This window comes from Salvelinus sp. IW2-2015, linkage group LG18 (genome assembly GCF_002910315.2).
Source record: "Salvelinus sp. IW2-2015 linkage group LG18, ASM291031v2, whole genome shotgun sequence".
In the NCBI taxonomy this organism is placed as follows: domain Eukaryota; kingdom Metazoa; phylum Chordata; class Actinopteri; order Salmoniformes; family Salmonidae; genus Salvelinus; species Salvelinus sp. IW2-2015.
In genome coordinates, this window is record NC_036858.1 from 4,190,430 (window position 1) to 4,202,922 (window position 12,493).

Below are 12,493 nucleotides of genomic sequence, written 5' to 3' on the forward strand. Positions count from 1 at the left end.
GTATATACTGTATGAGATGTGTGTGTATCTGTGTACATTATTACCGTATATACTGTATGAGATGTGTGTGTATCTGTGTACATTATTACCATCATACACTGTATGAGATCATGAACCTGTGGATAAACCTGTAGGCCTAGCTCTGTATGCGACTGTGATGTGCGCATATGTAGACGTGTGTATGCATGTGTGCATAATGTATAGATGAGTACGAGTGGGTTAGTGTGTGTGTGTGTGTGTGTGTACACCCCACCTCTTTAAGGCAGCCCATGAAGTTGTTGCTAACAGGAGATCCAGGGAGGTCAGCAGTACTGGGACTTCCTCCCACGTAGAAGAAATCGTCTGAGCCCAACATGGTGTAGTCTTCCTGGGTGTAGCCCGTAGTGGTCAAGATGCCGTCCACYGAGATGGTCACCTATGCAACAAAGCACAGGGAAAGGGCACGCTATACTCACACCAAACGCAGCGCTACGCGCTAGCCTGCCAAATTAGTCTGCCCCCTTACTGACTTGGTAGGGTTCTGGGGAGGTGGTCTGGTCTTGGCTGTGGTTGGTTGGTCAGTTGATTGGATTGATTGGTCAGTTGTATTGGACTGGTCTGTGATTTGATTGGTCTATCTGTTGTTTGGTTTGTGTGATTTGATTGGTCTAACTGTGTTTTTCTGTTATTTTAATTGGTCTAGCGTGTTTGGACCTGTTTCCTGTCTGTGTGATGAGGTGGTTTGGGCTTGTTAGAGTATTATGGAACCAACTCTGTTCTCAGGGCAGCAGATCTGTCCTGCAGCAGAACAAATACATYTCTGAGTCCAAGTCTGTGTCCTTTATACTCAAGTTCGAGTCCCTTGATTGGGCTAAAGGCTGCAGTCCAACAATCTTTCAAGATAAGTTCCTAATTTAAAATATCTAGCTAATACTGAAGCTACCTAAAATGTCCTGTTGAACCACCTGATACTCTACCCTGCATCTTAGAGACTGCTACCCTACTGTATGTACATAGTCATTGAACACTGGTCACTTTAATAATGTTTACATACTGTTCCACCCACTTTACACAGTGCCTTCAGAAAGTATTCATACCCCTTGATTTAGTCCACATTTGGTTCTTTTACAGCCTGAATTCAAAATGGATTAAATAGATTTTTTCTCTCAAACAGGTTTTTAGAAATGTTGTCACATTTTTTGAAAATGAAATACATAACTATTCACATCCTTGAGTCAATACTTTGTAGAAGCACCTTTGGTGGCGATTACAGCTTTGAGTCGTCTTGGGCATGTCTGTATCAGCTTTGGATATGGCGATGATTTTCTCCCATTCTTTGGCAGTGAACAACAATTTTCAAGTCTTTCCACAGATTTTCAATGTGGAATAAGTCAAGGGGTATAAATACTTTCTCGAAGGCACTGTATGTATATACTGTATTCTAGTCATGGCTCATCCTATATAACTACTGCTGTACACACCTTTTATATTAATGTACTGTCTATAATGTCTATACACCTTCATATACATATATATTTATATTCCGGACTCTGATATTGCTCGTTCTGATACTTCTTKATTTAGTTTTTTGTTTAAAACATTTCTGGATGATGTGTGTATAGTTTATTTGTATATGTTGTTATTATTGCTAGGTACTACTGCACTGTTGGAGCTAGAAACACATGCCATGAGAACAACCAAAGGAATAACATTGGTTCTATAAAACGCAAACAAGCTTGATGTTGACTAGTTCATTAGCAACAATGGCTAACCCACCGAGTAGATTACAGTAGCATGTGTAGCTAGCTTTAGCATCAGTAGCTAACGAGGATTACCCTGGCTATATAGCATTAGCATAAGTACCTAACCTAGATTACCCTGGCTATATATCATTAGCATAAGTACCTAATCAGGATTACCCTGGCTATATAGCATTAGCATAAGTAGCAAACCAGGAGATTGACCCCTGGCTATAAATCAGTAGCTATAAGTAGCTACACCAGGATTTACCCTGGCTAAAGCATAGCTATAGTAGCTACCAGGGATTAAACCTGGCTATATAGCATTAGCATAAGTAGCTAACCAGGATTACCCTGGCTATATAGCATTAGCATAAGTAGCTAACCAGGATTACCCTGGCTATATTGCATTAGCATAAGTAGCTAATCAGGTTATTCAGGCATATGTTGAGGCTCAGCAGCCACAATCTGTTAGTGTATTAGATATTAGTTAATATTCTGATAGTAAATGGTGTTAGTGATGTTAGTAGTGTTGAGTTTAGTGATACACATGATGCTAGTAGTGATGATAGTGTTGAGGGTTGGAGTGTGTGAGGGGTAGGGGTTGTGGGTTAGAGTGTGTGTGGGGAGTTAGTCAGATTAGCAGGTCTGAATGATGTGACACACACACTGACACACACACTGACACACACACTGACACACACAGTTAAATGGGTTAGTCATTCCACACACATGCAGCCGGCTCTCGCTGCATGCAGTCAACAGCAAGAGGAAGATAGGAAGGAGAAAACAAACAACAACAGYAGAGCCTGGGCTCAGCYGCAGGATGGACAGCATGCAGAGGAATGGAGAAAAAGAATAGGAGAAAATTAAAAAGGGGGGAGGGAGGGAGGTTGGCCTCTGTCTCTGTGTTTAATGGACAAATCAGAGAGGCAGGACCTGAAGTTGCACCATGCAGGGGGAGCGGCCAATCGCGTGCAGCTGAGGAATGAGCCAATCAGGACACGCCTACATGTCAACAACGGGGAGATGGAGTGAACGTCGGAAAAAGGTCAAAGGAAAGGTAGAAAAAAATAGCGGGGCTAGGAGGAGGGGAGTGTTAAGCCGAGAATACCAACCGCCATCATCCTGTTCTAGTATAGTTTTAGTTGTTCTACGGCTCAGAAAATAACACAGTAACCGAAACTAGGAAAGGATTAGAGTTATATCTACCAAACAATGGAGTTTGTTTACCATAGCGTGTCCAATGCCTGAGTGCTTTGTGGAGAGGGGGAGGAAGGAGAGCAACAAGTGTGAACAGAACAACATCCGTAAAGGACAAAGAAAAGGTAGAAGCCAGGGGAGGTTAGAGAGGTGTGGAGAAGGCTAGGAGAAGGCAAACAGGTTAGTAGTATGACACATCCATGGATGGAGGTTAGTTAGTATTACTAGCAGTAGTTAAGTACAGTTAGAAGTTAGTGGTTGGTACACACAGGCAAACAGCAGAAGACTACAGTTAGCAGAACCATAGTCCCCCAGCCCTGAATGCTAATTAACACACACACACACACACACACACACACACACACACACTACACACACACACACACACACACACACACACACACACCCACACACACACACACACACACACCACACACACACACGCAGTGAGTTTAAGACAAATACACCCTCTTTCTTCTCTTTCTCTCTCATGCACACACCCTCTATCTCTTTCCCCTTCCCCCTATAACCCTCTCATAACCCCCCTCTTTCTATAACCCCCTCTCATAACCCCCCTCTCTCTATAACCCCCTCTCTCTATAACCCCCTCTCTCTATAACCCCCTCTTTCTATAAACCCCTCTCTCTATAACCCCCCCTCTTCTCTATAACCCCTCTCAAACCCCTCTTCTATAACCCCTCTTTCTATAACCCCCCCTCCTATAACCCCCTCTTTCTATAACCCCCTCTTTCTATAACCCCCTCTTTCTATACCCCCCTCTTTCTATAACCTCTCTTTCTATACCCCCTCTTTCTATAACCCCCCTCCTCTATAACCCCTCTTCTATAAAACCCCTCTCTCTATAACCCCCTCTCTCTATAACCCCCTCTTTCTATAAAACCCTCTCTCTATAACCCCCCTCCTCTATAACCCCTCTCTATAACCCCCCTGTCTATAACCCCCTCTTTCTATAACCCCCTCTCTCTATAACCCCCTCTCCTATAACCCCCCCTCTGTAACCCCCCTCTCTCTATAACCCCCTCTTTCTATACCCCCCCTCTCTATATAACCCCCCTCTCTCTATAACGCCCCCTCTCCTATAACCCCCCATCTCTAAACCCCCCCCTCTCTATAACCCCTCTCTCTATAACCCCTCTTCTATAACCCCTCTCTCATACCCCCCTCATACTCTTAACCCCTCTCTCTATAACCCCCCTCTCTCATAACCCCCCTCTCTCTATAACCCCCCATCTCATAACCCCCCTCCTCTCTATAACCCCTCTCTCTATAACCCCCCCTCTCTATTAACCCCCCCCCTCTCTCTATAACCCCCTCTCTATAACCCCCTCTTTCTATAACCCCCTCTTTCATAACCCCCTCTCCATCTCGCCCCTCCCCTGCCGTTGCAGGTTACCTGCTCAGGTTTGCGTGTGACTTGACATCGTGCCAGGAGTTATCGTTTAAACTTCCCGTTAACCGGCTCCACCAGGGCTCGAAGCCCCGGACCCCAGGTTGATGACCAGTGACACGGCTCCGTTCTTTAAGGCCAGGTTGAGCGTAGTCGGCTGATTCCCTGTGTGGAGCATTAGGCCGTTCCTCTGCAGGGTCTTAAAGCTCAGGTGATCTCATCACTAGAGGACTGGATGGGGCTGGGAGACAGGTCATAGCAGAAATACTTCTGACCCCTTAAAGGTTGCTACGTAGTCCTCACGGGCTGGAGGGAGGGAGGGAGGTTAGATAAAGGATGGAGGGAGGGAGAGAAGTGGGGAAAACAGAGACCAGTCAATGTGTTCGTGTTTTTAAATATTTATAATATAACATCATGGACATAATGTTAAATGTGTAAACAGCAATGTTGGTGTCAAATGGAACCTAATAACCTGAGACATGTTTCTATCTACTCTTTGTTTGCTCATCCAGTAATCTGATATAGTTGGATGGATCCTTCATGAGTGGGTTGACATTAAACCATCAGGATATGTTGTGATGCTTCGCTTTCTGATGCATTCAACAGTCATTATAAAATCTGTCATCTAGTTTAGAGAGTTTACAATGATGTGAGTGTGTGAGTGTGTGTGAGTGTGTGTGAGTTGGTGTTCTTAAGTACTATCAGCAACCAGCCATGCCAGTAATAATTTAGCATAATTATCAATCATAGCCATGCAGTAATGCCAGTGTTGTGCCATTATGCGTGCCAGTGTGTGTGCCCATTTTGTGTGCCATGTGTGTGCCATGTGATGTGTGCCATGTCTATGCATGTGGGTTCCAGTGTTGTCAGTTAGGTGCCAGTGTGTTGCCAGTGTGCGTGTGTTCATTATGTGCCAGTGTTGTGCCTATCGTAGTCGTGCCATATGTGTGCCATTGTGTGCCATTGTGTGCCAGTGGTGTGCCAGTGTGTCCCAGTGTGTGGTCATTAATGCGTCAGTGTGTGCCCATTATGTGTCCTTGCGTCAAGTGTGTGTGCCATGTGTGGTGCCAGATGCGTCAAGTTGTGCTGCCATAAATGCGCTCACTGTTTGTGCCATATGCGTGCCAGGTGGCCGCCATTGTTGTCCATTATGTGGCGTGCCATTATTGGTTAGCCAGTGTGTGTGCCATATGTCGTGGGCCCAGTTGGGTGGGTGTGTCGCTCCAGTTGCGTGATGCCATATGTGTGCCAGTGTGTGTGCCATTATGCGTCCAGTGTTGTGTGCCATGGTTCATATGCGTGCCAGTGTGCCATGTTGTCCATATTTGCCATGTTTGCCATGTGATGCTTCCATTGTGTGCCATTGTTGTGCCATTGTGTGTCCATGTGTCTGTGCCATTAGTGTGCCAGTGTGTGTGCCACGGTTGCAGTCTTTGTTCTCATGTTTGCCATTATGCTGCCAGTGTGTCTTCCATTTGCGTGCCTAGTTGTGAGTGGTGTCCATTTGATCGTGCCAGTGTGTGTTCTTATGCGTCAGTGTGTGTCCATTATATGCGTGCCATGTGGCCATGTTGTCTGTGTGTGTGATCGGGTGTGTCGTGTGTGTATCGCTGGTGTCTGTTGTTGACGTGTTTTCTGTGAGGTTGTCTGTTGTGGTCTTGGTCTTTCTGGGTTAAATACATTATAGACGTGGGTAAAAACACTGAGGAAGCCAAGTCAAGAAAAAGTGCACAAAGTGCACAAAGAGAATATTGCATACAAACAGTTACATGTACATGACATACAGCATGGCCAAGAAAGMTCATGTTTTCCACAGTTTACTAATCAACTACTGAGCACAGGAACACTGCCTCTGCTATTCCAGCACCATTTCAACTGAAACATGTAAACATCAAATCAACAAGGCTATATATACGTAGTTTAAAACAGTGAAAACAAACTTACAGATACCAAAAACMATTTAGTCCAATCAATGTTGCTAAATATAATGTGGCTGTCCATGGTACTGATTTCTGTGTGTGCGTGTGTGRGTGCGTGTGTGCGTGTGCAAGTAAAACAAAAAAGGCTTCACCCTATTTGTAGGCTAGCTGAAGGCCAATGCCATCCTCCTCTCTCTCATGMTGGCAAAACGATCGGCTCTGTCTTACAGCACGCTTTTACTTTTTGTTGTCAAAGGCTACCTAGCTAAAATGCTTGCTAGCCTGACTTCCTCGCATAGGCAACAATGACCCAGCTAAGTTAGCCTGCTAGCTAATGTGAGCCTAKTAGGCWYCATATTGAACMTCAATCGTCTCAGGCCAGTGGCACAACATAWTGATTTACGGTTAGATCAGAATTGAAGGAAAGTTATGAAAACACAGAGAGACAAAAMATAATTTATTTGATTTCTTTTTTTTATTGGTCAAATATTTGGTCAAACAGCCTGGCTTCCCTCTTCATCCACGAATACACGCCACTGGTAATTACCTCCCTCACAGCATGRGAGTGTGAGTGTGTGTACATTTTTGTGTATTTGTGTCAGGAAAGCTATTACCAACTCAGAGCCTGCGGTGAGTCTTTACCGTGGAGAGGGAGAGCGAGAGGGAGAGTGTGGGCTGAGTGTGACAGGAACCAATTTCATACAATGAACACACACACCCATTCACCACCATTACATTGTAGATCTAATTTACATTCATACCATTAGATGTCAGGCAACCAGTCAGTCAGTAGATCAGACAGCAGGACATCTGTGGGCCAGTTCACCATTCTATTACATCACACACTGCAGCTGATGTAATGGCTCTTTCCTCTCCTCAGCCTCTCACATACTCATTTGTCATTTCCATGGCAACCCCGTGCAATTAGGCTACAGCTGTATGTGTGTGCGTGRCACAGGAGGTTGGTGGCTCCTTAATTGGGGAGGACGGGCACGTGGTGATGACTGGAGCGGAATTAGTGGAATGGTATRAAATACATCAACACATGGTTTCCAMGRGTTTTATACCAGTCCATTTGCTCRGTTCCAGACATTATTATGAGCCACCCTCCCCTCAGCAGCCTCCACTGGTGCGTGTGTGTGCTTCTGTGAGAGAGAGTGATTGAGTGAACAGTACATTATCAGGGACAGCTGTACTAAATCAAAATGGAGGATAGAGAAACAGCAGGGTGACAACACTACCTGAGAGAGAGAGAGAGAAGCAGAGAGAGAGAGAGAGAGAAGCAGAAAGAGAGAGAGAGAGAGAGAGAGAGAGGGATAAGCAGAGAGAGAGAGAGAGTGAGAGGAAGAGATGGAGAGAGAAGCAGAGAGAGAGCGAGAGCGGGAGGAAGCGAGGTAGAGAGACAGAGAGGGGGAGATACCTTCTCCACCCTAGAGGAGATCAACCATTTCCAGGTCCAGGGACATATAGTACTAGTTTGTAGCGACCTACAGTAAATGCCAGAACTTGTCAAGAACCCGACACTCGTAGCACACAGGGAGACAAACACCTGGAGGTGACAGGACCCCCTCTCCAATATCCCTCCGTAGACATAACTATGCCAAAACAACCAACAAAAAACGGGTCACAACTCTGTATATAGTCAATGGTAGGCTTCGAGGGGACTCCTACGGTAGGTACACCTATAGCACATCTCTTGACAGTAGTATTGTAGACTGCTTTATCACCGACCTCAACCTAGAGTCTCTCAGAGCGTTCACAGTCAGCCCACTGATACCCCTATCAGATCACAGCAAAATCACATCTACTGGAACAGAGCAATACTCAACCATGAGGCATCAAAGCCAAACAAACTGCTGGCTTTTAAGAAATGCCATAGATGGAAGGAGGGTAGTGTAGAAACCTACCACAAAAACAATTGACCAACAACAAATCCCTCCTAGAGAACTTCCTGGATAAAATGTTCCCCTGCAAAAGTGAAGGTGTAAACTGAGCAGCAGGAAGCCTGAACACTGTACTTGAACMATCAGCTAACATATCACATTTAAATTCAAGCAGAAACCCTAAAAAAAACTAACAACACCGAGAAATGGTTCGATGAAGAATGCAAAAACCTTTGAAAGAAATTGAGAATCCTATCCAACCAAAAACACAGAGACCCAGAAGACCTGAGTCTACGCCTTCACTATGGTGAATCACTAAAACAATACGGAAATACACTACGGAAATAGAAGGAACAGCATGACAGAAAACAACAGGTGACATCATAGCTTTCACCTGGATTCATCTGGTCAGTCTYTGTCTATAGCAGGTGTTCTTAATGTTTTGTACACTCAAACCTACACATCACACATACACCATGTGTAAATGCCAACACACGCCTACGTTAAGTTATTATTAACCAAGTTACACCCTAAACCCTTTATATGTACACCCTAGCGCCTAGCCCCTAACAACTGAAACCATTCAAATATAGAGTACACACTAGCCTCTAACACTACTTAACACCTATCGTCTAGTCTGTCACCTACAGCTCTCTCTCTCGCTCGCTCTGACAATCTCTCTGATAATCTCTCCAGTTAGAGCCCAGTGTTTTGTCTTAAGCTGGATAAGATCCGTTTTATCCCAGGGCGCACAAGCACGTACGCACACACAAACCCCTTAAAGCAAGTCGTTAAGAAATGATGATAAAGTCGGAAACAGCTCCAGAATGGGCATCAATAACACAACGTATTTATAATAAATGATCTGTCTACTTCAGCTGGCCTAGTTACAACTGAAGTATGCTGCACCCCTTTGTGAATAAGGTCTATTGGTTGGGCACTTGACCCTTGCTAATATTGTAAATAAAATAAAATATAAAAATATAAAGTGCCTTTTGAAAGTATTCAGAACACTTGACTTTTTCCACATTTTGTTACATTGCAGCRTTATTCTAWWWTTMWYWWAWWWWWWWWATCCTCAGCAATCTACACACAATAACKCATAATGACAAAGCGAAAACAGTMTTTTTGATATTTGTTAATAATAAAATACATAAATARTTTATTTACATAAGTATTCAGACCCTTTGCTYTGAAACTCAGGTGCATCCTGTTTCCATTCATCATCTTTGAGATGTTTCTACAACTTGATTATAGTCCACCTTTGGTKAATTCAATTGATTGGACATTATTTGGAAAGGCACACAACCGTCTATATAAGGTCCCACAGTTGACAGTGCATGTCAGAGCAAAAACCAAGCCATGAGGTCGAAGGAACTGTCCATAGAGCTCCGAGACAGGATTGTGTCGAGGCACAGATCTGGGGAAGGGTACCAAAACATTTCTGCAGCTTTGCAGGTCCCCAAGAACACAGTGCCCTCCATCATTCTTAAATGGGCGAAGTTTGGAAACACCAAGTGTGACGATCGTCGTAAGGATTGGACCAAGGTGCAGCGTGGTAGGCGTACATTTTCTTTTATTTAAATGAACACCGAACAAAAACAACAAAATACTGAACGAAACATGAAGCTACTGGTGTGCACACAGGCAACTAACTAGACAAGATCCCACGAAACACAAAGGGGAAATGGCTGCCTAAATATGATCCCCAATCAGAGACAACGATAAACAGCTGTCTCTGATTGGAAACCATACCAGGCCAACATAAACCATTAAACACCTAGATGACCCACCCTAGTCACTATCACGCCCCAACCAACAGAGAATAAACAGCTCTCTATGGTCAGGGCGTAACAGTACCCAAACCCCCCAAAGGTGCGGACCTGACTAAATAGGGGAGGGTCCGGGTGGGCATCTACCGTCGGGTGCGGCTCCGGTGCGAGGCGAAGTACCCACTCCGCTCGCAAATACGACGTCTTCCTCCATGGCTGCTCGGGTGCGGAGATCATTGCCGGAAGCTCCGGACCGTGGATCCTTGCCAGAGGAACCGGACCGTGGGTCTTCCACGGAGGTACCGGACCGTGGCTCGTCGCCGGAGGAACCGAACCGTAGATCGTCGCAGGAGGCTCTGGACTGAGAACTCCTGCTGAAGGCTCTGGACCACCGACCGTCGCTGGAGGCTCTGGACCACCGACCGTTGCTGGAGGCTGGACCGCCGACCGTCGCTGGAGGCTCTGGACTGAGAACTCCTGATGAAGGCTCTGGACCGCCGACTGTCTCAGGAGGTTCCGGACCGCAGAACGTCTTAGGAGGTTCCGGACCGCGGACCGTCTCAGAAGGGTTCGGACTGTGGGCCGTCGTTGGAGGTTCCGGACTGTGGACCGTCGTTGGAGGTTCCGGACTGTGGACCGTCCTTGGAGGTTCCGGACTGTGAAACGTCGTTGGAGGTTCCGGACTGTGAAACGTCGCCGGAAGCTCTGGACTGGGAACTTTCGCCGGAAGCTCTGGACTGGGAACTTTTGCCGGAAGCTCTGGACTGGGAACTGTCGCCGGAAGCTCTGGACTGGGAACTGTCACCGGAAGCTCTGGACTGGGAACTGTTCCCGGAAGCTCTGGACTGGGGACTGTCGCCAGAAGCTCTGGACTGTGGAGGCGCACTGGAGGCCTGATGCGTGGGANAAGGGTACCAAAACATTTCTGCAGCTTTGCAGGTCCCCAAGAACACAGTGCCCTCCATCATTCTTAAATGGGCGAAGTTTGGAAACACCAAGTGTCACGATCGTCGTAAGGATTGGACCAAGGTGCAGCGTGGTAGGCATACATTTTCTTTTATTTAAATGAACACCGAACAAAAACAACAAAATACTGAACGAAACATGAAGCTACTGGTGTGCACACAGGCAACTAACTGTAGACAAGATCCCACGAAACACAAAGGGGAAATGGCTGCCTAAATATGATCCCCGATCCCACGAAACACAAAGGGGAAATGGCTGCCTAAATATGATCCCCAATCAGAGACAACGATAAACAGCTGTCTCTGATTGGTAACCATACCAGGCCAACATAAACCATTAAACACCTAGATGACCCACCCTAGTCACTATCACGCCCCGACCAACAGAGAATAAACAGCTCTCTATGGTCAGGGCGTGACAGTACCCAAACCCCCCAAAGGTGCGGACCTGACTAAATAGGGGAGGGTCCGGGTGGGCATCTACCGTCGGGGGCGGCTCCGGTGCGGGGCGAAGTACCCACTCCGCTCGCAGATACGACGTCTTCCTCCATGGCTGCTCTGGTGCGGAGATCATTGCCGGAAGCTCCGGACCGTGGATCCTTGCCAGAGGAACCGGACCGTGGGTCTTCCACAGAGGTACCGGACCGTGGATCGTCGCCGGAGGAACCAGACCGTAGCTCGTCGCAGGAGGCTCTGGACTGAGAACTCCTGCTGAAGGCTCTGGACCACCGACCGTCGCTGGAGGCTCTGGACCACCGACCGTCGCTGGAGGCTCTGGACCGCCGACCGTCGCTGGAGGCTCTGGACTGAGAACCCCTGCTGAAGGCTCTGGACCGCCGACTGTCTCAGGAGGTTCCGGACCGCAGACCATCTTAGGAGGTTCCGGACCACAGACCGTCTCAGAAGGGTTTGGACTGTGGGCCGTCGTTGGAGGTTCCGGACTGTGGACCGTCGTTGGAGGTTCCGGACTGTGAAACGTCGTTGGAGGTTCCGGACTGTGAAACGTCGCCGGAAGCTCTGGACTGGGAACTGTCGCCGGAAGCTCTGGACTGGGAACTGTCGCCGGAAGCTGCCTGTGAAACGTCGTGGAGGTTCCGGACTGTGAAACGTCGCCGGAAGCTCTGGACTGGGACTTTCGCCGGAAGCTCTGGACTGGGAACTTTTGCCGGAAGCTCTGGACTGGGAACTGTCGCCGGAAGCTCTGGACTGGGAACTTGTCACCGGAAGCTCTGGACTGGGAACTGTTCCCGGAAGCTCTGGACTGGGGACTGTCGCCAGAAGCTCTGGACTGTGGAGGCGCACTGGAGGCCTGATGCGTGGGATCGGTAAGGTGGCACCGGGCTGATGACACGCACCTCAGGGCGAGTGCGGGGAAGAGGCACAGGATGTACTGGACTGTGGAGGCGCACTGGAGACCTGATGCGTGGGACCGGTACAGGTGGCACCGGCTGATGACACGCACCTCAGCACGCCCGCTCTGCAGCGCTCTCAACGCCAGCACCTCTCTCCGGAATCTTGCGTCGAGCTCTTCACTCGACTCCTTGACTGGCTCTGGTTCACCCCTCGGCTCCGCCCACCACTAGTGTGCCCCCCCAAATCTGTTGGGGGGGACTGCCTCTCGGGCC

At 47.4% G+C, this 12,493-nt stretch overlaps 1 protein-coding gene across 1 annotated transcript in view; it reads right to left on the minus strand.

Annotated features, from left to right (window-relative positions):
- Positions 1–12,493, minus strand: part of LOC111977549 (neurexin-1a-like) — a 49,965-nt gene that overhangs the window by 8,812 nt on the left and 28,660 nt on the right. Inside the window, exons 4-5 of the mRNA XM_070448249.1 lie at positions 4,336–4,635; positions 254–3,245 (exon numbers count right to left, since the gene is read on the minus strand). Coding sequence (XP_070304350.1) covers positions 4,583–4,635 — 53 coding nt within the window. The 3' untranslated portion in view covers positions 254–3,245; positions 4,336–4,582. The remainder of the gene's footprint in view (positions 1–253; positions 3,246–4,335; positions 4,636–12,493) is intronic.